Genomic DNA, 25,725 nt, shown 5'->3' on the forward strand with positions numbered 1-25,725 from the left:
ATGCCAATGCAGACCATGTGCTTTTAAGGCAGGATTCATCTTGTCTGACTTCAGCTCTCCCAAGTGTGAGTAACTATCTGCAGGCTTGCGGTCTCTGGGTCCACTATGGATTACAGGAGCATCAGGGCAGGTATTAACCTCAGTGAGGCACTCACATCTGGCCAGGTCAATAACCTCCACAGTACATTGACTAGGCGAGTACTGCAGGAAAAAGGGTCAATTTTACTGCAATGAATAAAGGTGCCCTCTCTGGATGCTGCAGCACTCAGGCAGACATTGTTAATCCTCCATAATTGCAGCTCCTGGACATCCTGAGCCTGTGTCTCCCTGCCAGGGTAATTTCTGGTCAGACATGCACACTGCTGGAACAGAGCATTAACTAGGCTAACGCTCTACTTGCCTTATTCTTATTGTCACAGTAAGACTATGAATTATCTCTTGTAGCCAAAATGAAACTGTAATACAGGAGATTTCAAGCTGTGTTTAATAGACATTGCAGATACACTGACAACATGAGACAAATATATGCTTTAAGTATATATGACTGTTCAAAGAGACCCAGGGTTATGGGCTCTCTCTGCCATCTGTTTCTTGCCAAAAAGCAACTGGTTCATATCCACCAGGGATTACATCCCCTACAGATTGACAGATGCTGATTTAAGTCCTCAAACTGATCCTTGACTTGAAAGCAGATGGAAGTTAGAAGTAGATTCAATCACTGGTATCCAAACACCTCCAGGATCCCACAGTACTCGGAAACAGAATACAAAATTTATTACTGTATATCATCCCTGCTTTAAATGAAGCAGCAAACTTTTACTTTTCAGATTCACCTGAGTTCACATGTCAAAAAAACAAATTCACAGATAAAAACTAAAAACAGGTTTGCTATAACAAAGCTGGGGGGTTAATTTTTTTTAATACAAAAAAAACATAATTACAGAAGGAAAAAAAAAACCCTCAACCCCCAATCCAGCATGCTAGTATATATTAACCATTGAGGGATTTTGCTGGTTGTCATTTAAGATCTCTGAATACAAATGCAAATAGGAGAAATAGCTCAGTAACACCCTGCTACCCTAAATGCTACCTTTCACCATCAATCTCTTTTTCCAGGTTCACAGAATAATTGGAGTACGTCCTTAATTATATCCTATGGGGTTTCCTGGTTTCTACAGAATACAAATGAAATATCAAAGCATATTTAAGAAATCTTAGTTTCCATTTTAAGTTAGAAACATTCACTAAATTGCTGCTTTGTTAAAGTGCAGCTGTTCAGGTATTTTGGAACTGCATTGCCTAGGCTATACAGAGAGTTCTCTGGACTGCTCATTCAATATCTTTGTTTCATCTCATGTTTAAGAAATAACTGAAACCTTCACTTTTCAGATACAGTCTGACACAAAATATTATAATTTCTTAATGTAGTGGTAACTGATGAACAGCTGTGACAGTCTTATGACACCTAATACTTCTTTAATATTTTGAAGATCACAAATAGGGTTCAGGAATAGGATGGTTATACACCTGATCTCCAATTATCCTATCCAAAACCGTAAGTTCTGAGACAGCATTACAGTAATGTTAGACAGAGAAATAATCTCACTGCTGAAGAGACTCCTAATGACCACCATGTCATGTATTTCCAGGAGGGACAATAAAACCTAGAAAATAGTAAAGGCAGGAAATAAAAAACTAAAAGCTATATGCTAATCCTGCACTTCAGTGCAAATCTCTGACAATAAACACTTCTGACTTGACTTGCTACAATGGCCATGCATGTTAGTTAGCTAGTTATAAACTGCTACATAGAAAATTCTGTTATATATAAAATTAATTCTATTTTAGAGCGATTTAAAACTAACAGAGCACAATCACTTCATGACTGTGACTAGACAATGCAGAAATGTGCCACTCACATGAGTGATCTAAATTAGCATAGCAGCAAAATGTTGAAGGTCAAAGTTTGTACCCACCTCTTTTTGATACACTATCCCAGCTTCAAAAAGCTTAAGAAAGAGATATTGTGTCCATTTGTAGTAGTCTGGTAAGCAAGTGGTTACCTCCTGTAGAAAAGAAATAAAAATTTCTGAAAATATGCTCAGTATTTTCCTACACTGTTTTAACTTCAACAATTAACCCAGGAGTGTATAATATATTTCACAGAGTAAACATTAATGCATGTATTCATGTACAAACCTATTTACTTGTATAATGCTTACAATGAGTGATATTCACCTGTACACAAAACCAGAGAACATGGGCTTTGTGTAGGTTTAATGCAGAAGGAAAAGTTTCCCTGTTAACGTGGGATATAAAACTCTGTGAGATTAAAGCTGATCGATATAAGAATAGAAGATGAATGGAAGTGATCACAGCTGCCCGATCAAGGAAACAGCAGAACTAGAAAAAAAAAGCAGACTTCTCTCAAAGAGCCCTCCTAGCCAGGCTGCCTTTCCCACTGTTGCTGAGCAATGAGAAGCAGGAGCAGAGGCTGTGGATGCTCAGAGGCAGCAGGGAGCTGGCTGATGTGAAGCAGGCAGAGTGAGAAGCTAACAGCTGAAACTGTGGGTGCAGGAGGAGAGAGAGAGAGAGAGCAGCGCTGAGGAGCTGCTGGCACACGGACTGTGCGGGGCAGACAGCATGGAGTACAGGGTAAGGCTCGGGAAAGGCAGCTCACATCCAAAGCTCAAATAAGCAACTGCTCCAAAAGGCAAGAGAGCTCAAGTTAGGAGGATGCTCTAGGTTAATGGAAAAAATGAGTCATAAAAGTCACAAATGAGGAGGATGGTTATGAAGGAAATAAAGACAGATAAAAATAAAAGACAACATAAGCAGGAGGAATGGCAGTTAAGAGAACAGCAAGCTGCAATATAATGGATAGTTTTTTTAAAACTCAAAAACATCTGCTAAGTTTTTAGTGAACTCTGATAATTAAAAAACAAGCTGCTTACCAACTGCTTACGAAGCTCCATATTTTAAATGTTTGTTCTTAAAAAGTTCTAACTTAAAATAAGCATTAATATGCAAAGACAACAAATGTATTCCATCATTACAGACTCTGTTTTCTCAACACAAACACAGGTTTGAGAGATGTAATGGAAACCCACATACCTGCTTGAAGTGAAAGATGGCTTCTATACCAACTTCAAACTAACATGAACATCTCTTGATTTTAAAGTTACTGACAAAAAGTAAGCCACTGATACAATTTATTCCATTTGGAGTAGTTATCAAGCATCAGAAATAGCTTTAAATGTGAAATGTCTTTCACGTGGGCTTTCCCATCATCCTAGCTTCCCACTACACACAGCTCCTGCAATATCATCTGCTACTCAAATGACATCTGAAATGCTCTAGCAGAAAATTTTTATTCTTTTTCTAAAACCTTATATTCTAGTTGCTTTGAACTTTATATGCCAGTGCTGAAACATAGCTTTTAACAATTAATATGACCTTTGAATAAATGTGCCTCAAAAGTGTGTATAAGAGGCTTTCAAGATCAAAAAGAGACATTTAATGGCAAGTTTTCAGCTCAGCATGTGAAGACCTAGTAATGAAAAACAGTTGCTTGATTAAAACCCTTTGCTCTGCACTGAAAAAAACCTCACTTGATAAAAATCTGATTTCCATCTCTTCAACTAAGCACATTTAATAGTTTTTTCGCCCCCTGCTTCTTCGCACAGTGACAACAGTTCTTGTGCCAGTGTGATGCCACTACAGGCAACAGAGTTTCATCACTGGAGTATCAGACACACAAAAGAAGAGACTCAATCCCTTTCAGTGCATTATAAGATTATGTGAGCAACAGGCAAATAGGTAGGATAACAAAAGTGAGCTGTCAAATAAAAATAGAAAAGTGAATGAAGATTGGTCCTTTTGGCCCTGAAAGGCAGATATGTGTCAACTGAAACAGAAAGATGACATTTCCCAATCTAAACAAGCATGTTACAAGCTTGAGCTACAAGATACAAGCTAATTGCTGCAAACAGAATCCCATGTACATGCTCCCTCACAAGGAGGAAATAGACATTTCTTTGAAAGAAATGCAGCAGACAGTATCACTGAAAAAGAAATCTGCTGTGTGGTCACTGAGATGCAAAAAGATCACTCAAGTTTAGAATTTAACTTTATAATCATGAAGGTTTGGAGTAACATTTCAAGTTAATGAAGAAAGAGAAATTACATCACTAACAAGTAAAATGAGGTGCTGAAGCCAAGCCAGCAAACTCCTGTCAATCTTGAAATGTGTTTTGGTGTTTTTTTCCCTATTATTTAGCACAGTGTTTTGGTGGTATTTTTCCTATTACTTATCTCAGTAAGATTCACTGTTATAAATAATTTTCTGTGTATTCCAGTTACTGACCTTGATTAAATGAATGATGTCTGGTAAAAAGTTTCCATTAGGCTGCCATCATGCTTAAATTAAGGTGAATGTTAACATCTCTATTTATACTCTACAAGCATGACAAAGATCTGCAGAACACTAACAGAACTATGTTAACTCAGAAATACACAAAAGAGTTTATAAAAAGGTTTGAAAAGTAGCATGCTGGAGCCCTTCCAGCCTGCCAAAAACTGTACATTTCTGCTTCTCATTTGCGATCTGAGCACTGGCATTACAGAATACATATAGAATCCTGTATCATAAAGCAGTACAGTGAATATATAGAACAGAATATTACCATATTTTCTACAAAAATAAAATACCTACTAAAAACCCAAACTCCTCTAAAAATATGTAAGATGCTGCTCAGCTGTCCACTGCATGTGCCCTTTAGTGCTCTGTGAGAGATTCAGTGATCACCCATCACCTCAGCATTTCAGAAGTATTATGAAATGCCAGGGAAAGCCTCTCCCTCTTCCTCCCATCCATTTTGCCTTTTACTTTTGTCAGCTTTAAACAGACAGTCTCACCAAAATGCATCTTCATCTTTAGTTACTGTTACTGTTCTTTATTTCTACAGGAATGACACTCATTCATTAATAGAATTCATTAAAACAATTTAAATAAACCCCCTATACAGGTGGTTTGATTTTAAAAGAGTAGATACTGGCAAGGCATAGAATAGACCCCTATCCTTACCAAAATCTACTTTGCTTAATCCATTTATTGCAGCACAGTAATTTGTTCCAAACAAATACCATACCAGAGGGATTGGTAACTTCTTTATTTTTGCAAATAAATTTTCAGTTACAGACTAAACAGTATTATTATAATCTGGATTTGATATCACTGTAATGTGGGAAGCAATGGGTCCATGTAAAGGTCAAAAAGCCATTCACTATTATAAAATCTGATTTAAAGGGTACCTTTCAACTACCAATAAAAATAAGAGTAACCAATAGTAAAGAATCCTACATAAAAACATCAACAAAAACCAAAAACTAAATCTAGATGAAAGATTTTGGTGTTTAATAAAAGAAAAAGGAATTTTCAAATGCTTTGTTTTGAAATTCATTATTTGTTCTAAACCTGCTCCCTTCTTACAATTTTCTATTATGAGTCTCTGACCTTATAATTCATTTTTGCTTGTATTTTTAAGAATAACGTTACAACTTCAAGCTACTTCCATGGCTATATTTTAAAAAATAAAAGTAATATTTATAGGCCGCATGAAAAGATTTATTTTTTCCTAAGATCCACCAGGCTTTATGAATAACATATAACTAGACTGGAGATATGCAATTTCCTAGTTTATTAATAATAAATTTATTTTTAGCACAGTCTTATGCTGTCCTGAAGACAGGCATGTTGCACCTCCCTCTTTAAAGGGAGATAAGAAGAAAAAGTCAGGATGGATTTTTTTCAAAATCTATTTGGGAAGATAAAACAGTCTTTAATCAATTATCTGCCTATTTTGGTTTTCAAGGCCATGCACTACCTCATCTAGAAGTATAATTATTTGATTTTCAGAGGCTTGGAGCTACACCAACCGACATTTCTAAATTAATTTAAGTATTTGTATTTCAAAGGCCTTTAGTTTTATGCTTTATTAGCTACAAATAGAAATGTCATACAGTGCCTACATTTTGGAACATGAATATATTTTCTGGAAAAAAAAAGCAGTCTTGTATCAACAGTTTCATTTTTTAAAAATTTAATTATAATTGGGTCAATGGTACATGGATGAAAAGAAAATTTCATAGGTAATAATCTATGTACTGTTGGTTTTATGCATGTTCAGGCAGTACACACAAATGACAGCTTCAAAATTAAATACAAAATTATCTGCACAAAGAAAATCTACCAAAGATTTATTTTTTTTAATGTACAGAGCAGACGGGGAACATTAGTCTCATGCAAAAAAATATGTCACTTGGAATGCAGAAATTGAAATTACTAAAAAACCTTCACAGAAAGAGCTACTTTCTGGGAGAAAGTTATGGATTGCTAATAACTGGTGAACTGATGGCTTACTGGGAACATGCATTTGGTCTGATGACGCTCCTGAACAAAATAAGGGAAAAACATTATATGCTTTTCATTTTTTGCTGCTGATGATATGAATCACTGAAAATGATACTGCTTAATTCCCCTGAAAATCATGTTCAAAAGAAGTCACAGGCAGCTTGTTATCCTGTCTGGGGTGGTATTTTCAAAAAATCTGATCACCAGGAATGCTCAGATTATAGTTATCTTAAACCCAAAACATAATGTTGGGGATTTTTTAAATTTTCCATGTGTTTTTTAATGACTCTTAGAGACATTTCTTCCATGCTCAAACTTCAGCTTTTCAACCTTCCATTCCGAGAAACATAAATGTTCAGAATAGAAATGTTATCTCACTTACTGATTTTTAAAAAAATCTCTCCCCAGAATCACACCATTTTCAAAGTGATTTACAAATATAATACTTCTAACTTGAGGCACTTAAAATACCTCCATGTTTCAGGTAAAAAAACATCAGATAATCATTTGTATTCAAAACTACTCTAAGGAAAAGTACTTACAGAGTTATTTTATTCATTTCATTTCATTTTTCATTTGCTTAGATTTTCTGTTTAGGAGAGTAATTTTGAAGTGTCATTGTACCCTGACTGAAATAATCTAATCTAATTAATCTAGCTTTTAATAAATGTCTTATTTAAGATATCGTACTAGATAAGTAAATTCACTGACAGCTACGAGACAGAAATACCTGCACATTTTGATTTGTAATACAGAGAGAACAATGAAAAAAAAATTGAAAAATAAAAGAAAATTTCTAGTATTGCAGGTGCACTGGGATTTGTTCATACTAATTTTATCAAGCAATGAGATTTAACTAGTCTTTGTATTCCTGGACACAAATTTCTTGACAAGCAGACATGACTATTAGCAAGAAGACTCTTTAGGACAGCTATATGCACTAGGTTCTCAAAATGGATTTTTTTTTTATTTTTTCCATTTCTCTTTTCCCCTACCATATGTAAAAGGTAAAGTTTATGTAAGTTTCCTTCCCATCATCTAAGCATATACTCTAAGCTGGCCACAGAGGACAGAGACAGTTAACATAAATTCACACTTTAAAAAAGCAATTCACCACACATCAAAATGGAGCTAAGTTAGGGGAATGGGTTCCCTCCAGCATTATTAGGGAAGTACTATGCAGTAGCATAATAAAGGGGCAGATTTAAGCTACATCAATGAAATTAAATTTAAAACAGGCCCCTGCATTGTGCCACAGTCTTGTTTAATTAGACCAACCCATATAAAATCTGTTTTTCTTGGATTGTTCATAGGAGTCACTAATACTAGTGGGTTTTTTGCAGTGCCACAGTGTTTTGTGAGCCACTGATTTAGAGCCATACAAGTACAGAATACTATAAAAAAATACTCCTTACCTCAAATAGCTCACTTTTAAGATAAGCACTTGCACAGCACAGTGCTTTTCTGTGCAAAGATGCTTGAGTTAGCCCAGGAGCAGTACAGCTGAGGCAATAAGATGCTCTGCCCAGCCTAATGAGCCCTGCAGAGAAGCAGGGTTTATCAGCCTGTAAAACACCCTGCTACAGCTTAGCCCTTCCATTTCCACAGGTGCTTCTTTCATGGCCAGCTCAAATATCTGTGCATTTGTACATAATATTTTGGGCATCATTAATTTTTTGCAATTAATAAACATATCTGTTTCTATGGCCACCATTGAGTTACTCTTACTCCAATTAGTATGGCAGGCTTTCCAAGAAAAACAAAACTTAACTCATAAGCTAAGGAGTGAAAACTATAACATGTGCTGTCTTTCAAGGAACATTTTCCAGCTGTTTTAAAATCTTACTTTTCAAAAGCACCAACTATGTGTCCCTAGAGCATTCTAAAGCATTTCAACTACACAGCAGTTCAAATGGAGTTAGTAATAGGGTATCAAAGCCTTTTCCACAAGTATTGAGAGACTCCTGAAAGTTCATTACCTAAAACACAGTTTACTAGTAAAGGGAAGGTAACCCTTCAAGAACAGGCACAGAGATGACAAATGATTTTTCCCTGGGCACTTCTACTTCTTGCCATGGTTTTCAATACTGCCAGTTTTCCATTTGTTTTTCAGGACAGAAGGGCCAAACAGAAGTTTACACATGAGACATTAATTTTCTCAATTTTCCTGAAATGCAACCTGCATCACTGAACTCGTGTGTGTGTGTGTGTGTGTGCGTGTGCATGTGTTTACTCCATAACACAGCCTACACACAGTATTCCACTGCTTCCAATACTGCTGCACCACACATACAGACAAACTCTGAGATACCAACAGCTTTAAACATTCACTGCAAGAATGCCTGCAGTGAAGCTTCCACAACAAATCTTTTCTTTTCAGAGCAACTTTTTTGGCTATCAAGAAAACTTAAATCTTATTCAAAAGGCTTATACTGGAAAATCCTTCCATATATGAGACATGACACAATGTTTTTTTAGATGCAAGACATACAAATAAACAACTTCACCTTTATGATTGAAGAAAACAAATGGCATGTCTCAGACTGTCAGAAAACTAATGCTTTTCCTTTTCAGATCTACAATACTGCTATAAAAATCCAAGATTAGCATCTCCATCACTCTATTCAAAATCACATTAAGGTGATAAGCAGCAGCTACTGCTGAGAATATAAAGGCAGTGTGACTGATTCACTGGTAAATGCAATAACCTCACACTCGCTTCAAACACTAATTTCTTTTTTATCTGGAAAACGACATTAGCTTATGTCTGATCGTGTTTGGTAAGTTTTTTAAGGCAAACACCTGATTCTCAAGCATTAGTGTTTTAAATAAAATTTCTGGTTTCCAGAATGATCCTGATATGAACATCTATGAAAATGCAGGCTTATACTTCGAAATTTGAAATAACATAACCGAGCCACCACTCCAATTTACTATCTTTAAACATTTGACATATGCATTGAAAACAGCACTCCTCAAAAAACACATACCTTAGCACGAAGGCATTGCTGTTTCATAAATATCTGTTTATTACCTTATTTCTAACACAGAAAGTTGATACTTCAAAGAGATAAAAAGCAAATACAAAATCAAAATGACTTTAAAGATTCTCCTATGCATTGATACTATCAGATGATATCAGCATGTCAAAAGTTAGCAAAATCTGATAAAAAGCTCAATTTTACAGTTTAACAACTTGAACTGGTTACTGCCAAAGACAGCTGTATTGTCATAAATAAAATGGTGAAATTCCATGGGTCTCAAAGCTCCATCATACAATAAAATAAAGCAGTATCCATTTTAAAAAGAAAATCTTACCCTTTCCCATGTAAAAGACAGACCTAGTGCATCAAACTGTTTCCTCATGTGTTGAATGTTACTGCAAAATAATGATAATAAATGAAAAATTATTAGCTTAAGATACTTCTAACATGTGATCATACAAGAAATCTGGTCCTTATAGAGTTCTGAGAAATCAAAAGCACTCGTTAACCTCTAAACACTATGATCTCACGAGCAGTAAAACTCAGAATTGTCAGAATACTCAAATAATAATTTTAAAAAGCCCCCAGTATATTCTGGTCCAATTCCCATAGCTATGCATATGAGGCAATACCTTTTTCCTCTAGATTTGAATGCAACTTAAAAGTAAATATGGCAGTGTAGTTTGAAGGAAGCATTACTCAAGCACCACTTCTTACTATTTTTAATTACCTTTTCTGCAGTTGAGTCAAAGGGCCCTATTAAATCTCAATGCAGTAGAGGACACTTCCACTTTGAGCTTAATCCTGCTCTATTCTGGCAACACTATCCTGGCTGTTATTTTGCTGCGGCTCTGGTGATTGTGTGGCTGTAGAATAACCTGAATCAGCCTACCCATTCAGCTGAAGATATGCCCTACAAAAATTCTCCAAAAAAAACCCCACCAGATTTCCTTCTTCCCCCTGATCAACAGGCTGATCGAATCAAAACTATGGCCCACAAAACCAGCAGAGCCAGTGCAAAGGAGGTGGTGAGAGCTTGTATCCTGGGAGGTGACAAAGAACTACAAAACTGCTGGTGGCAGCATCACCATAGATAAATATCAATCAACTCAAACACTGTCAGATTAGATGCTGCTCTGAAAGGAGTGAATTACAAATGCAAAGTAAGGATATACAGTGAAGCTTCAGTTTGAAAATGTAATAAATATGCTTTACTAAAATACCCACAATTACATAATATTAATTACTGACCTGGTGAGAATTCATTCAAATACTGAAATTCATTCAAATACTGAAAAATGGATTAATATTTCTTAGGGACTTTGACCTTTCTACTGAAAGATATTCTGTCAGATAAAGTAGTATCTATCCTCCCGGAATGGCTGACATTCATGAAACAAAGCATTTACTTCTGATCCATAAAAAATTTGCAGTGCTGAATAATTGAGTATTGCAAGTATTTATTATTATAATATCTTTGTTGGAAAAGTATCAAGAATCTTAAGATGGGACCAGAAGCATGAACAAAACCCAAAGAAACAGCATTATCAAAGAAGGAAATGGATCAAGGCCTATAAAGATACCACAGATAGATTTCTGCATCCAGAGTACAACAAACAACTTCACTTAGGAAGATTGGTTTCCAAGACATTTTCAGAAACTATTTACTTATATAACATTTTATTTATTTTAAAGAATATTAGGAGAAGATAACACCCCATTCTGTGGTCTAAACCCAAAAATGTTCACAGAAATCAGCAGCAATAATGGCTGCTTAGCACTTTCCAAGATCCAGTCTCAAAAAACTGCAACGACCTCCTTTCTCTCTCCCATGGTACCAAAATCTGCTAGTAAATCTAACCACGTAACTCGTAATTTTCCCTTGTGTACTCTATACTAAGGTTCACCTCACCATGATGAAATTTTGATTTATTTATACCTGCTGGTTTGCGTGTTTGGGAAATGCTTCTCTTGATATTCTAGCATTTTACAATTTAAAATTCGTTGAGATTAAAACCTTGAAAATCATCCCAATATATTTATCTTTCAAAGCAGAGTCATCTGCACAGTCCCATAAAATATTTTCACATAACCTTGGTCTCAGATAACCCTGTTCTTTTCTGTACCATCTGTCTTCTATGCTAGTTTTGCTCTGCTTTATTGATTCGTGGCTGCCACAGTACAGGTATTCACAGTGAAATGCCAGATTTCAATTCATTTCACCTTTGTGTCCAGCTTGCAGGGTGAAGGCCATGTTCAACTGCAGCATTTTCTGCTGGTAAACCAAATGCATCCCATCCCATTGGATTTATCACCTGTCAGCAAAAAGAAAAACCACAATGTTATGCAACTTTCTGGAATGGCATCAACACACTGAGAGGCCTCTGAATAATGAATGGTGTTGGCATTCCAGTGTTTGTTTTGTCTGAGCTGAACTTCTTCCAAACCTGCCAACTATGGCCATCTTTGCTTTAAAAGATGACTATGAAGTGCACTTGTTACCTACAATGAGATGTTAGAGGGAGGTTAAAGAATTATGCAATAAACTCTCATGACTATTTCAATATCAGGCTTACAATGACAAAAACCAACTCTTTTTAAGTTTGTGCGGTGGTAAAAGTCAGCAGTTGATGCTGCCACTGGACAGAACCAAATACTCATTCAAAATAGAAGATGCTAAGTAAAAACAATTGAAACAACAGTTTTACAACTGTGACCAATGTGTAGCCTACTATTTTTTTACTTTGTGTTGAAAAACAAAATAAAAGAAAAATACCGTATGATAACTTTAAATTCACCAGATAAAATTATGAAGATGAGGAAAAACTGTTTTAGTCAAGAAGAAAATATGCAACTAACATGTCAAAAGTTGGCACAAAGGAAAAAGGAACAGTTCGACTGTTCAAAAAAAAAATTTACTGAAATATCTCTTGCAGATATAGACTACAGACTGACAAATTACTATTTCATGACCACAAATAAATAAAGGTGGGAAAAAAGTTTACTACAAAATATAATAGATAATTTCTGTTGAAATAGAGATGTATTCTTCAGTTAACATGCATGTTATTTAGAAAAATAATCTAGAAATTCAGTAAGTTTTCAAAAAACCTCTTTAATAATCCATGAAAGAAAGGCCAGTACTTAAGATGCTGTCATTAAACACATATGTATTGGATACCTGATAAAGCCAATTCTATTTCTTAACCTACAAATGTGCTATAAATTCAATAATCATTATTAAAATGACACAAGTTTAACAATAGCAAAACATGACTAACATTTTACAAGTTGTAAGAAATCAAAATTTTTACCCCTTAAAATATCTATTTATATAAAGAACATGTTTCTTAGTGGCATGTAAGCAAACAAGCCATAAAAGAGCAATCCCAGCCATATTAATCTCATAATGCATCTCCATGTGAAAAATCACCTCATTTTAGAAGCATAAGAGCTACTTTTGTCACTGCTTTGAATTATTTTTATTCTTCTTTGCCACCACTTTCCAATCTTCTGACTTAATGTAATATTTCATAACAAATATTTTATAGACGTGTTTATAAAGATGCCCTAGGCACCAACACAGTGTAAAAGCAACAGGATTTAATAGATGTGACTCTTCAGCATTCTCATTTTCAGTACTGATCTAAAACTAAACCTGCTGTATATCATTACTCTACTGGTGCAACAACAAAACCAAAGGTATTAACCTGTGATTATCCATGATCCAAGACAGCCCAATAAGGGCCCATGCACAGCACATTTTTGGTGTCTAAATCTAACAGAAATTGGAATGCTATTCCGTGTTACAAACTCTCCCTAACTATCAGACAAACTATTGCTCCTCACACCATGGTATCAGAAATAATGGGTCTTAACTGCCTATTCCCTCACATATAGAGGGGGAAGTTTACATGGAAAATGTCAGTTGGAGCTTAAGCCACTTCTTAACACCCCACTGAAGCACACACCTCTGCCCAGCCCTTCCCCTCCCTGACCATCCACCCACCAATCAAAACTATTGGTATGAAAAAAAAGAAGTTAAGCTTTACATAAGCTATAAATATCAATAGAATTTTAATGGACATTTTAAAATATCAATTTATGCAGCTCAGTTCTTTTTGACCACTAGTATTGCTGACAACCTACCTCTGGACAGATGTGATGGAAAAAAGCAGATTTTTTTCCCATGTATAATACATGTTTTCTCTATTTAAATGTCCTAGACTAATGTCCTGCCTTTACATTCTTACAAATGCCTTGTCTTATTACAAGTTGATGCACATTAATTGAGATTAGAAAGAATTACTCTCGGGAAATTTTTGTAAAATTTGGCTTCTGATGATCTCCTGGATACAGACAGGCAGACAAACGCAAGGCACAATCTCATTTCTCATGCTCCTGAGCAAAAGGATGTGGGAAAAACAACTTCACTAAAGCTACAGACTCCCCCAAAAGGGCTGATGGGTGCTCCAGACAGCTCATGTGCAGACATTTTAACCCTGTACCATCAGCACTGGAAGGAGCAACCTGTGCTCACAGATCCTCCAAATTCTAGCATTTATCAAAAAATACCATATCCACTCTTCACATTCAAAAGTTCAATTTAACGACCAATAGCATTCCTCAAGCTAAAGGTCTGAAGAAGTATGCTAATTCAAGTTTCAATCAGAAAACTGAATTTAAAGAGACATTAAAAATATCCTCAAATTAGCCTCCAGGATAGATCTATTTATGTAGTTGCTATAGAGATGAATGTAACATGCACAGTGGTTTAGAAAATGATTTCAAGTTTATTGTCTCTTTTACTTCTTTACCATGAATGGATTTGAAAGATTTGTGAAATGCATTTGTCTAAGCAACAGGTCAGCTCCTTCTGGCTGTAATCTGCAGCAAAAATGCCACAGTCTCCATGCAGCATTTGATATTACATCTTAACTCTAGTTATTCAACATAAAAATCCGAAGAGAAATGGAAGAGGAGAAGAAAATATGCAACTAACATGTCAAAAGTTGGCACAAAGGAAAAAGGAACAGTTCGACTGTTCAAAAAAATTAAAAATATGAAGAAAAAATAGAAAGTAGTTTTGAAGATCAAAGGGCTATTCCTTGTAGCTCTTTGATGGGTTGGTCACTGGTCTAACTAGCAGAAAACATGGCTGCTCTCTCTATCAGCACAGATGAGCAGAAGAGAAACAAGTCATCCACTTTCTTGAATGCTGACTTGATTGCCTTCAACAGCAACCTCTAAACCTTATGCAACTGAGGGATCCATTCTGCTCACTGCAGTGACCATTCTTCCAAACATCACTTCTCTAGGTATACAATATTTTCTCTAAGCCTCAAGGAGAAAGAAAAACAAGTAATGACTGTATCATGTTAAACAGCAGGCTGCATAAGTCTAAGGGTGCCTACACCAGGTAAAACAAGGCAGGGTGTAGTTTCAGCCATTTTACAATGTCTATCACCAAAGGCAGCTGTGTGTTTATCCTCACAATGAAGTGGACAGGTGAACTCGTGCTGGAAACTCCCAGGTTAGTCTTGAACACACATGGCACAACTTCAGATTCTCAGAAGCTCACATGACCAGGCAGGATCAACTATGAAAGACCGGCATTTTCTACCACACGGTGTGCACAGGAGCATAAATGTTACAAGGAAGTGATTAAACAGCATGTGGGGAACAAAGTGCTCAGTAACTACCACACTGAATGGTCTTTTTAGGAACAAATTATTAAAAATAAAACCAGATGCATCTTGAAACATTTTAGATCCCAAAAGACTCTGGCTTGAAGCATTTTTAAGAATCATTCCACAGCATGGTCAAACATCTGTTGTTAGCGATGGCTAGAGCTCTTCATGTCACTGTGGGACCAAGGGGAGGAAGACACAGAAACTCCCCTGATTCAATGCTGAGATCTCAGCTCTTCCTCTCAGAGCATTCTCATCTGTTCACTGCTGTAACAATCAGCTCATCACACTGACATCAGTAGGTGAGATCAGTGTACTATATAACACAGAGCTGACAATGATCTCATAACACTCAGCTCTAAGCCTCCATCAGCATCACCAGGGCTGGTGATTCAGTGAATTTTCCTCGTTCTTTGTAAGGACACAAACATGTTTGCTCTCCTGATGTACTCAGTATGTCTCAGAACTATGACCAGGGAGCTGACATACTGTTCTTACACTCAGATCAATGCATTCTAAATTTTAAGAAAGATGGTAGACTCAGTGTCAGAAAGGCTGCAAAGAAATATATTTCATTCAGAGAATGTGTAATAAAAGAAGATGACCAGAAACAAAAATTAAGAGGCTTGCTGACAAATTAGTGGTTTGAATTGATACGGCAAAGTCTACGCTCCTATCTCTGCTTGCAGCCCCATGACACACTCGACATGAACTAACCAAAAAAGGCTGACAAAACAGGCAATCCATGATTACAAGTTCCAGCTGCCAGAAGACACCCCTAGCTCCATCATGGATCTTGCAATTGTGCAATCACAGACACATGAGACAGCAAGGACTTGCAGTTGGAGAGGGCAATGGAAAGGATGGCTGCTCCTTCCATTGGCTGCCCACAGTGGCTGAACTTGTTGAAAATCTGATGTAAAATGGCGTATTACAGCACACTTTAAATACAAGACCTCCCCTTGTGTGAAGCCTAGATACTCCTTTAACCATTACAGGTAACAGACATCATTGCACAACAGGTAAAAATTACCATCAAACAAACAAACAAATAAACAGACAACTACCCCAAGCCGATAAGGCACACCTCAAAAAAGATAAAAATAAGGAATTTTTGACCAGTGTGTACATTCTAAAAAGGACTATTTTGATGCTTCTCTGCAACATAGTCCTGCATATTAGAAAAGGTACTCTCTAATAATCAAACCATACAGATTTCCATCGAAACATAAAATGCCCATTTATTTTTATTCTCATAGAATATAAGATATGAGAAATTACTCAACATCCACAGAGTACCATACACATTTTGAGAACAAAGTTATCTTTTGCCTCCTTAATCTCACACATTCTTGTCTAACATAATTATATTTAAAATTATATCTCATTTTCTCTTTTTCTTTCAAAACGAAATAGAGTGAGCTCATTAACACCTTCAGTACAGGTTGTGGGAAAACTGAAATTAAATAAGATTCAATTCACACACAATACTTGTAATATTTGCTACTTGATTTATACCACATGAAATAACCTGACAAAAGGACACAAAAGCCTCACAAAAAAAAAGTGGAGAATAGCAGCTAGTGATGATCAGAAAACAGATCTGTATGGAAATAATTTGTCCTACTGATGATTAATTATAGAGTTTTAATTAAACTTGCCTGTCTGGCTTCAATACCATTCACTTTTGCAATTTCAAGAGTATTAAGATTCACTGCTAAAAGGGAAAATAATAAATGAAAACACATCCAATTAAAAGAAGATATGTTATGGATAAAAAGAAAACGCTCTTCAAGTCATCTAGGGGTATTGCAGAAATATCACTGACTATATTCTAATCCCATCCATCCCAGTTTAAGTGTAAATTAAGAAATAATTAGTATAGTGTGATTCTAGCATGCAGGAATTTCACCCTGATTTGATTACAGAAAGGACTATTCTCAGTTATGTACAACTCTCACACGTGACTGCCTGGCTTTGGTACCCGTTTCATTACGAAGATATCACAAGAACTATTGAACTGAATCACTCTGTTTACTGATCACTAAGGGAGTTATTCTCAGTCCTCTGAGAGGCACAAATTATCCACTTCGGAATTTATCAAAGACATGCTAATGATAGCACGATAAAGTAATGGTAAATATTTTTCCCAGAGCAATAGCACACTGGAAATATGCCATAGTAAAAAACACCATGAATATCTCTATCATTTCTACACAGCCATCTTAAATAATGAATAGGAAATCACTTCTTTGTGAATGCAAAACTCCTACATTTGCATTCACAGTGTGCATGTAAATTCATAGAGTAAACACAACCAGAAACTACACATCATAGTTCTGGATTGATTTATTAATAACTATAAATTTGTAATTTAAAATATGTACATTACTTTTTCATAGCATTTTATAATAAACACGTTTGTAATAAGATGTAGAACACTCCATATATAAAAACCATTTTAATTACACTTAAGAAACATGTCACCCTTAACACATTCTGGAAAGACCAGCTCAGTGCAGTCATGCTAAGCAATCTATATGGTTTACATTTCCCAGGCAGAGACTTCAAACTTCATCTTCAGAAATCAAAATGTAAACAAGTTATCTTCAAACACATGTACTCTACAAATCATTTATCCAGCAACCCAATCCAAGTGCATGACAGCTTGCTTCCCATGCACTGCCTACAGGTCCTTGAGTGCTGGAACAAGACAATGCTTTACAATGCTTTCATCCACAGTTTTACATTGAAGCAGTATTTCTTTCAGAAACAAGGTGGGGAAAAGAGCAATAGATATTTTATTTTCAACTTAAAGTGCTGGTGCAGTACAGGTTTCTGGGAAATATCTGTAGAGTTCAGTGTGCATTACTTCTGTAGAATATTTTAACTGAAACAAAATCAGAACTTATGGAGCGGAAAAAAATTTGAATAATAATGTTACATTTTAGAAAACCAAAACCACAACAGAATCCAAATGATTAAAAACTTTCCTGTTAAAATTTCAAAATACTTCCAATATGAAGAAATTACACAATGGCATTCAAAATAATCCCTTTGTAAATGTATTCTAGCCTATCGTCACTAAAATATTACAAAATATTACAATTCTTGCCTGCTCAGATTAAATCAATATGTAACTCATTTATTGTTTTCTCATTAAGGCATTCTTTATGAAAAATATCTCCACCTTGTTAAATATAAATTAATCTCTTACTCAATCATATATTCTTGTCAACTACATACAGATGATAGACGTTTCCCCTCACTGTTTATTAAGTAACAAATATACATTGTAGTCTGAAGCTTTCCCTGGGAACTGTAAATCTGAATGGTTTTGCCTATAATTTTCATTTGCAACAGTCCATCATTTCTCATTGCCTTATACTTTTAATTTGAAAATGATGGATGCAAAGTTTAAACAACATTGCTGCTCAAAAATCTTACCCTAACCCTGCACTAAATGACTGAAATTGATTCACTTCTCAGATTTTTGATTAGAGAAAAATTAGCAGTCCCTAGGCTTTCAAACATAGAATATTACAGCAGAATTTTGAGAAAGAAACAGAAGATCAATGGAATAACTTCAAAATTATGCATACTAACAGTTCTGTTTCTAAAGCATGCTTTCTTTATATATACTGAAGAATTCCAGTATATCCTTGAATACAGGGACAAATTAATTTTTCTAGGGAATATATAAAGTTCTATGATATAACCACGTCTTAGCCTACAATCATCACAGTATCTTCAACATCATAATAATCTTTGACAGATTGTACAACCATGAAAAGGGCAGACAGAAGTTTTAGAGGCTGATAAATTAATTGCAAAGAAAAAATCAATTATACAGACTCTAATTCTAAGTGATGGAGAAATTAGCATGGGTAATAAAGGAAAAGTTCTTTAAGGTAAAAATGTAAGTTCCAGCAAGTTAATGCACATCAATAACACAATGTCTATTAATCTGACATACCCAGAAAATCATCTGAGAGATATTTAATGTCTCTTAATCGTAAATGAAAGTTAAATTCTTTGGCTGCCCACCTTTAGTCAAAAATAGATGTTCAAACTGGTTAACATAACAGAAGATATGAGTATTTTTAGAAATCCAGCATGTTCTACAGGCACTTCTTCAAAGTAATTTTTACATGAAATATAAAAATAAGCTGAAATGTAAGATGTAAAAACTTGAAAATTCTGGAAAAACTTTTCTAGAAAAAATATAGGCAAATGTGGAAATAAAAACTTGTTTGCATGGTGACTCTTGCATTTCATTGGAATTATACTATCTTTTTACTTTTCTCCAAATGTTTCTATTAAAGGTGCTTACTTACCTTGTATTCAAAAATTTACAACTAGAGACACTGGGGCTTCTTCTCATTTAAAGTCTAAGGCATTTATTTCTTTTCCCTGCAATTTTTAAAGCCTACGAATGTATATCTGTAAAGCAGCAGCAAGTATTCAGTGCATGGTATGTTCATCACTGGCAAAAAACACATAGTATGTGGAAAGGCAGCACACTGAATAATGCAGTGACAATACCTATCAGAGTCTCAGGGATGGTGAAAAATCCAGGAAATGCTACACTTCTTCAGCACTTGTAGCAAGGAAATTGCACTTAGTACCACAACCAGCAACTAACATTTCTTTCTCAATTTCATCTTCTTTGTACTCTTTTGAGGTTGATACCTATATTCTTCAGCTGCTCCTTCTCTCTTGTACAATAGAGAGATTCCTTCCTGTTATCCTAGATCTTGCCTATACTATTTTCCTCTTTTTGTTCCCTTCTCTTTCCATGTTCCTCCTTCCTACTGTTTTCCCAGCTTCTTCACATTTTCCCTCTACCAAATGTCTTTCCTCTGTAATATGGCTGTCACTCAGGCCACAGTTCTCCTACACCTTCCTTACATCCTTCATATTCTACCTTGCCAGCCTTTAGTGCAGAATGCCAGCCAAGATCCCACTGCAGATTGCAGGGACAAGGCTCTCGGCTACCCCTTCAACCTAATGGAGAGACAGAAGGGAGTGAGGAGAAATTATGGCAGGCGTGGGGGAAACAGGGAAACAGAGAAATGTGGAAGGAAAAATGAGATTTCTTCTTGCAGATGTAGCGAGAAAGTTGCACTTAGCCTACCTCATAGGCCTGCACCTTCAGAAGACATTTCATATATATGAGCAAGGCTGAAATGGGCAAGCCAAGGGTCAGATGCTACAGAACAGAAACTTTCAGCTACACACATGATTTAACATGTGGCATGATCCTCTTCCTCTGACTTGCAGCAGTCACAAAAAAAAAGAGGTTTCTCTCCCAGCAGGCACAGAGGTTGTCCCTCTGCATCTAACAAGTGACACGAACTGGTTCTCAGGAGCAGAAGAGGTGAAAGCAGTTGGTTTTGGTGGTATCTATTTTCTCTTGCCAGGTACATCTTTTCCTCCCCCCTGGTCCCACCCAGCTGGCAGGAGGGCTGTCAGCCTCCTCTCACACAAACTGTGTAGCCCAGAGGTCTCAGTGACACTGCGCCACACATCAGTAGACTCAGGCACCTCATACAGCACCAGCTGTTATCATCTGAGGTAGCTTCTAACCACTCCTACCGACAGTGAGTTCTGAACACCACCGGCTTTAATAAAACTCTCAAATTTCAATATTCAAAGCTTCACAGGTCATTATCTACACATTTGTACCACATATTCCACTTTCATGGATTTTGGAAAATACTAATTTCCTGATCAATTATGACATTAAAACATAAAAAACCCCAACCCAGTCCTACCACTGATCTATTCTTACCTGCATCCCTCTCATTTTCTGGAACCGAGCTACTGCATCACTGATGGTGTAGACACGAACATGGCCCATGTGAAGCTTCCCAGAAGGATATGGGAACATAGAAAGCACATAAAATTTTGGTCTCGATTTCTAGAAAGAAATTTGTAGAAACTAGTAACTACATGAGTTAGCATTTCACTTGAACAAATACACGTGCACATTATAAACTACTACACAACACCATGAAGAGAAACACGGTTCTGCTGGAACTGATCCAAGTGAGCACTGACAAAGTTCATTGGATCAAATTCTTTGGGACTGTAAATGGAGGTGTTTTACCAGACTTTGCTGCCATCTCATCAGTTTATACTGATATTTCTATTGCACTTAAATGTTATGAAAATTAATTCACTTTTACTCAAAAAAAGCTATATTGACAGAACTGGAGCTTAACTGTAGCATCTGCAACTGATTATCTATGTGTTCTTAGTCTGCCCCAACAAAAACATGAAAACATAGCAGATTAAATTACTCTCATAACAGTTTAAATAATTAATGTTTTACTTTGCATCTACAACAAACACAGAGCTCACTCCTGGCCAGTTGCTTTTTGTCATCTGAACTGCAGTAACTCCCAGAGTGACTGCATCATTTGCAATTGCACGAACATCTGCTAAAGGGAAACTGTTCAGTTTCACTATGTATGCTCAGATCCGAACACATCTTACAAGCAAGGTTTTGCATAATGAAAAGAAATGAAAAATTTCATTTACTTAGGTTTAATTAAAATGACAAAAGTTACAAAGAAATCACAAATCCTCTTGCACATCCATTATTCCTAATACATCTTGATTACCACTGAATTCATCACTGATACATTGATAGTATCAAGTGCCACTGATACTTGCTAGGTTCTTATATTATTTTTCTTGTTAATAAAATAAAATATTAAAAAAAATTTTAAAAAATCAGCTTTTACTGTTCTGAATAAAACTCTATTAGCATTTGTCAAATAATATTTCTCTACCACTTTCATTCAATCACAGCAAATCAGAAATAATTTGAGTACTTCACAGCAGCACTACAAACTATTTGCCTCTTATTATGTTATTAAATCTACTTCAACTGTAAGGATAAAACAAAAATATCATTAAAAATACAATTTAGAACTTAGCATATGTATGCTACATATGACTCCTATGTACATATGTATATAAAAGGCACAAGTCTAAATGAATGCTTTCCCTGCTACAGGTATACATGTACACCACTTCATCTCAGTTTTCTTCCCCAGAAAAAGCAAGCTCTTTTCTCTCTTCAACATTTTGATAGAATTATTTTTTTTTGTCAAAGGCAAATTTTAAGGGAGATGAGCAAAAAAACATCAAGAGCCATAGAAGTGTTTTTTATCTATTGTGACACATTAATTGTGAAGGCAAAAAGAGTCAGAGACTGCGATACAGCTGTTTTCAAGATCTTTTATTGCATGGGAAAACTTTTTTCTTCAAGTCACTTACTATTCCTATGAGACTGTAAACCAGAAAATATTAAAAAATCTTTTTTCTTTAACACGGATTTTAGTGAGTCACAGGGTGTAGTGTAATAGATTTGTCATAACGTGGGGAACAGAACCTTGAGAAAATTGTTTACAAAAGTTACGATTAGATGTTTCTTTTAATACTTTAAATAATTAAGTGCCAAATATTGTATAATATGCAAAGAAAGAATTGATTACTTAAACCCCTCCTAAATATACAAGATTATACTTTGCCTATTACTGTATTTTTCCTCAGTATTTTAAAAACTATTTTTGTTTACTTATTTCATTAATGGCTTTTAATAATCTACATGAAAGTATTTTCCCCAGAAATGTAATGCTCATCTAATAATTATAAGCTATCTGTACTAAGTAAGTTTCAATTAATTTCATTCTAAGAAAACAAAAATATAAACATGTAATCTCCACATTTCTCATATTGCTTACATCAGTTTCTGAAATTCTGCAGAACTGTTCCTTTATTCTTGGGAACCACCAATTTTCAACTCGTTTCCTTGTCTCCAACCCATAGTTTTTTTCCCATTTGCCCGTCTCACTGTAAATCGTTCTCACACAAGCAGGAACCAGTCTTCTCTGCCATTTAATTAATCCCAGGAAGCCATTTAGTTGTCTCTTTAAACAGGAGGAACAAGGGCCAACTCTTTGATAAACCGACTGCATTCTTAAGGTTATGGTACCTGAAAAGACAAAAATATGTATTTCATGCCACAATACATAACAAGAACTCAATGATTATTATGATTATACTGAAAAGCAGTAGCTATTAAATTATTTCAGCTTGACTTAGTCTACTCAGCTGCTTTTCATGGAACTTGCACTCTATTTTGAATTTTATTTTTGAATTATAAAAGCATGTATTTCTTAGTCAAGAGAACTAACTGTGGCCTCACACAGAACAAAACCATTGTGTTAGATGTCTTATCTAATAAAATAAAACTCTTGCATTCAGTCTCCCATAAAGGCATAATCAGTCAATTGAAGGTTCCAGAAGCTCCATTGCCTGAATAGAAGATGGCTAACAGGGTGTTAGTAAAAATTCAGAATGAAACAGAGAGAAAAGGAAGTTGGATGAAATTATACTGTAAAAATACTGAATTTGTCATCACTGAAAAGAGATGGGGGAGGATGACTATAATTAGTAGATTTCAACCAGATATTCTAAACCAACTATTTTGCTAAGGCTTTCTTTTTCAACTAAAATCTGGTTAACTCCTCAAATGCTTCAGAGAGAGTAAAGCTACTCAGATGGGAGAAAGATTTAACAGTTCCCATATTTGGGATCAGTCTCAACAAGATATTTGCTGATTTTACTTCCTACAGTAGGAAATATGGCATTAAAAGAACCTCTACTCTGAGATTTCCTCCTCATCTTGACTGCCTTTTTTTTTTTAATGGCATTTTTACATCAGTATTTTCTACCCTCTATGGTTGGTTTTTGTGCTTTGGTGTTCTTTTTTTATTTTTAATTTTGCCCAATACACTTGTACCAAACTAGCTGTTTCAGTCAGTTCAGAATTTTCCTTGCAGAGTTACATCAGTAAAATCTCAGGGTAGAGAAACTCTGTATAAGAAAAGATTTTACTTATGCATTTCCCATAAGGTAGAAACATTACCAGCAGAAATAATTGCTATAGCACCTAAATTAGATCCCCAGCAAGCTAGTGGGAGTAATGCTTCCTTTAATATTCACCATACATGCACACACAAACCCTCACTGCCTGTCTCATTACCTATCCATAGAATTACTCCTTTTCTCTCTTACTTACCAAGCAGGGTCTTATAAACACTTCTTCACTTATGCCACATCAGTGCTTTGGATTTCTTGTTGCTACCCTCCATAATCTCTCTCATTTGTAATAAAAACAAATCCAGGACTCTACTCAGGATTCCCAGGGCAGGCGCACATGAGTCATTCAGGAGACTCCAACTTCCTCCCCTCTATAACATCACACTCATCTCAAAATTAGCATTTCAGTACTTCAAAGTTTTTTGCTTATTTTTACTAATTATTTCCTTATTACTCATGTCTCATTTCTATTGATTTATTTTACAACAGAAAGGACTGCTTCCTTATCAAGCCAATTTCAGCACGGCTGATTTACAAAGCAAGTATTTTAAAGCTCAGGAGCTACATGTGTGTACAATACTTCACTGAAGGGAGACTAGTGAATGAGGGAACACAGTCTCAAGCTGCACATGGGGAAGTTTATGTTGGACGTTAGGAAGAATTTCCTCCCAGAAGGGGTGATTAGATATTGGGATGGGCTAGCCAAGGAGGTGGTGGAGTCACCATCCCTCGAAGTGTTTAAGGTAAGACTGGACACAACACTCAGTGCCAAGGTCTGGTTGACAGGGTGGAGTTTGGTCATGGCTTGGACTCCATGATCTCAGAGGTCTTTTCCAACTTAATTGATTCTGTGATTCTGAGACAGAAAGAACACAGATCCCCTGCCTGTGCACAGCTCAAGGGAAGCCCACCAGCCAACGTCATGCTTGAGAGGGCACATTTGGGTGACCTCAGGCCCTACAGGTCACCCAAGCAGGGGTCAGAGCAGGGGGTGGGAGTGAGGAAACAGCCACAGCCCCGGACACACAGCACTAGCGCTTAGCTCATTCAAACACATGGAATTTCAGGATGAGAAAGAGAACTGCTGCGTCCTTGCTGCTCTCAGGTACCATCATGCACAAGATGCAATGGTCAGCCAGCCATGTGTTGGGCCAAGCCAGGATGCATGGAACAGACGATAATCAAATCCAAAAGACACAGCACTAATCTGGTTTTCCTTTCCAGGCTTGTGTGCATGGGACTAGGACAAGGAGAGTGCCTCTCCCTGCCCCACTTAAGGGCACTCCAGCCCAGTGCTGTGTGAGTCTTTCAAGGAGCACGTTAGGAGCCTGAAACTGTCTTATTCAGGCAGGTGTGCCAAGCAAGGAGGAAGGGGCTGGTCTGATAGAGAAATAAATCACAGAATGTCCTGAGCTACAAGGGATGCACAAGGATCGCTGACTCCACCCCCTGGCCCTGCACAGGCCACTCCAAGAGTCACACCATGTGCTCAGGAGCATTGTCCAAGCCCTTCTGGAGCTCTGTCAGGCTTGGTGCCGTGACCAATTCCCTGGGGAGCCTGTTCAGCGCCCAACCACCCTCTGGGGGAAGAACCTTTTCCTAATACCCAATGTAAACCTCCCTGGCACAGAAAACGTTTGGAAAGATGCAGTAAGCAGGGGAGAGACTGAATTAAAAGTCCTGGAAACTGACTAATGAGGCCCAGCACAGTTCCCTCAGCCCCGGGGCGATGGGGGCGTGT

At 36.4% G+C, this 25,725-nt stretch overlaps 1 protein-coding gene across 1 annotated transcript in view; it reads right to left on the reverse strand.

Moving 5' to 3' along the window:
* Positions 1–23,091, reverse strand: part of LARS2 (leucyl-tRNA synthetase 2, mitochondrial) — a 79,931-nt gene extending 56,840 nt beyond the window's left edge. Inside the window, exons 1-5 of the mRNA XM_005423919.2 lie at positions 22,844–23,091; positions 20,881–21,009; positions 11,620–11,711; positions 9,731–9,791; positions 1,977–2,066 (exon numbers count right to left, since the gene is read on the reverse strand). Of these exons, the coding sequence (XP_005423976.1) occupies positions 1,977–2,066; positions 9,731–9,791; positions 11,620–11,711; positions 20,881–21,009; positions 22,844–23,077 (606 nt within the window). The 5' untranslated portion in view covers positions 23,078–23,091. The remainder of the gene's footprint in view (positions 1–1,976; positions 2,067–9,730; positions 9,792–11,619; positions 11,712–20,880; positions 21,010–22,843) is intronic.
* Positions 23,092–25,725: the final 2,634 nt, after the last annotated feature.

Source organism: Geospiza fortis, unplaced genomic scaffold (assembly GCF_000277835.1).
Source record: "Geospiza fortis unplaced genomic scaffold, GeoFor_1.0 scaffold346, whole genome shotgun sequence".
Taxonomy (NCBI): domain Eukaryota; kingdom Metazoa; phylum Chordata; class Aves; order Passeriformes; family Thraupidae; genus Geospiza; species Geospiza fortis.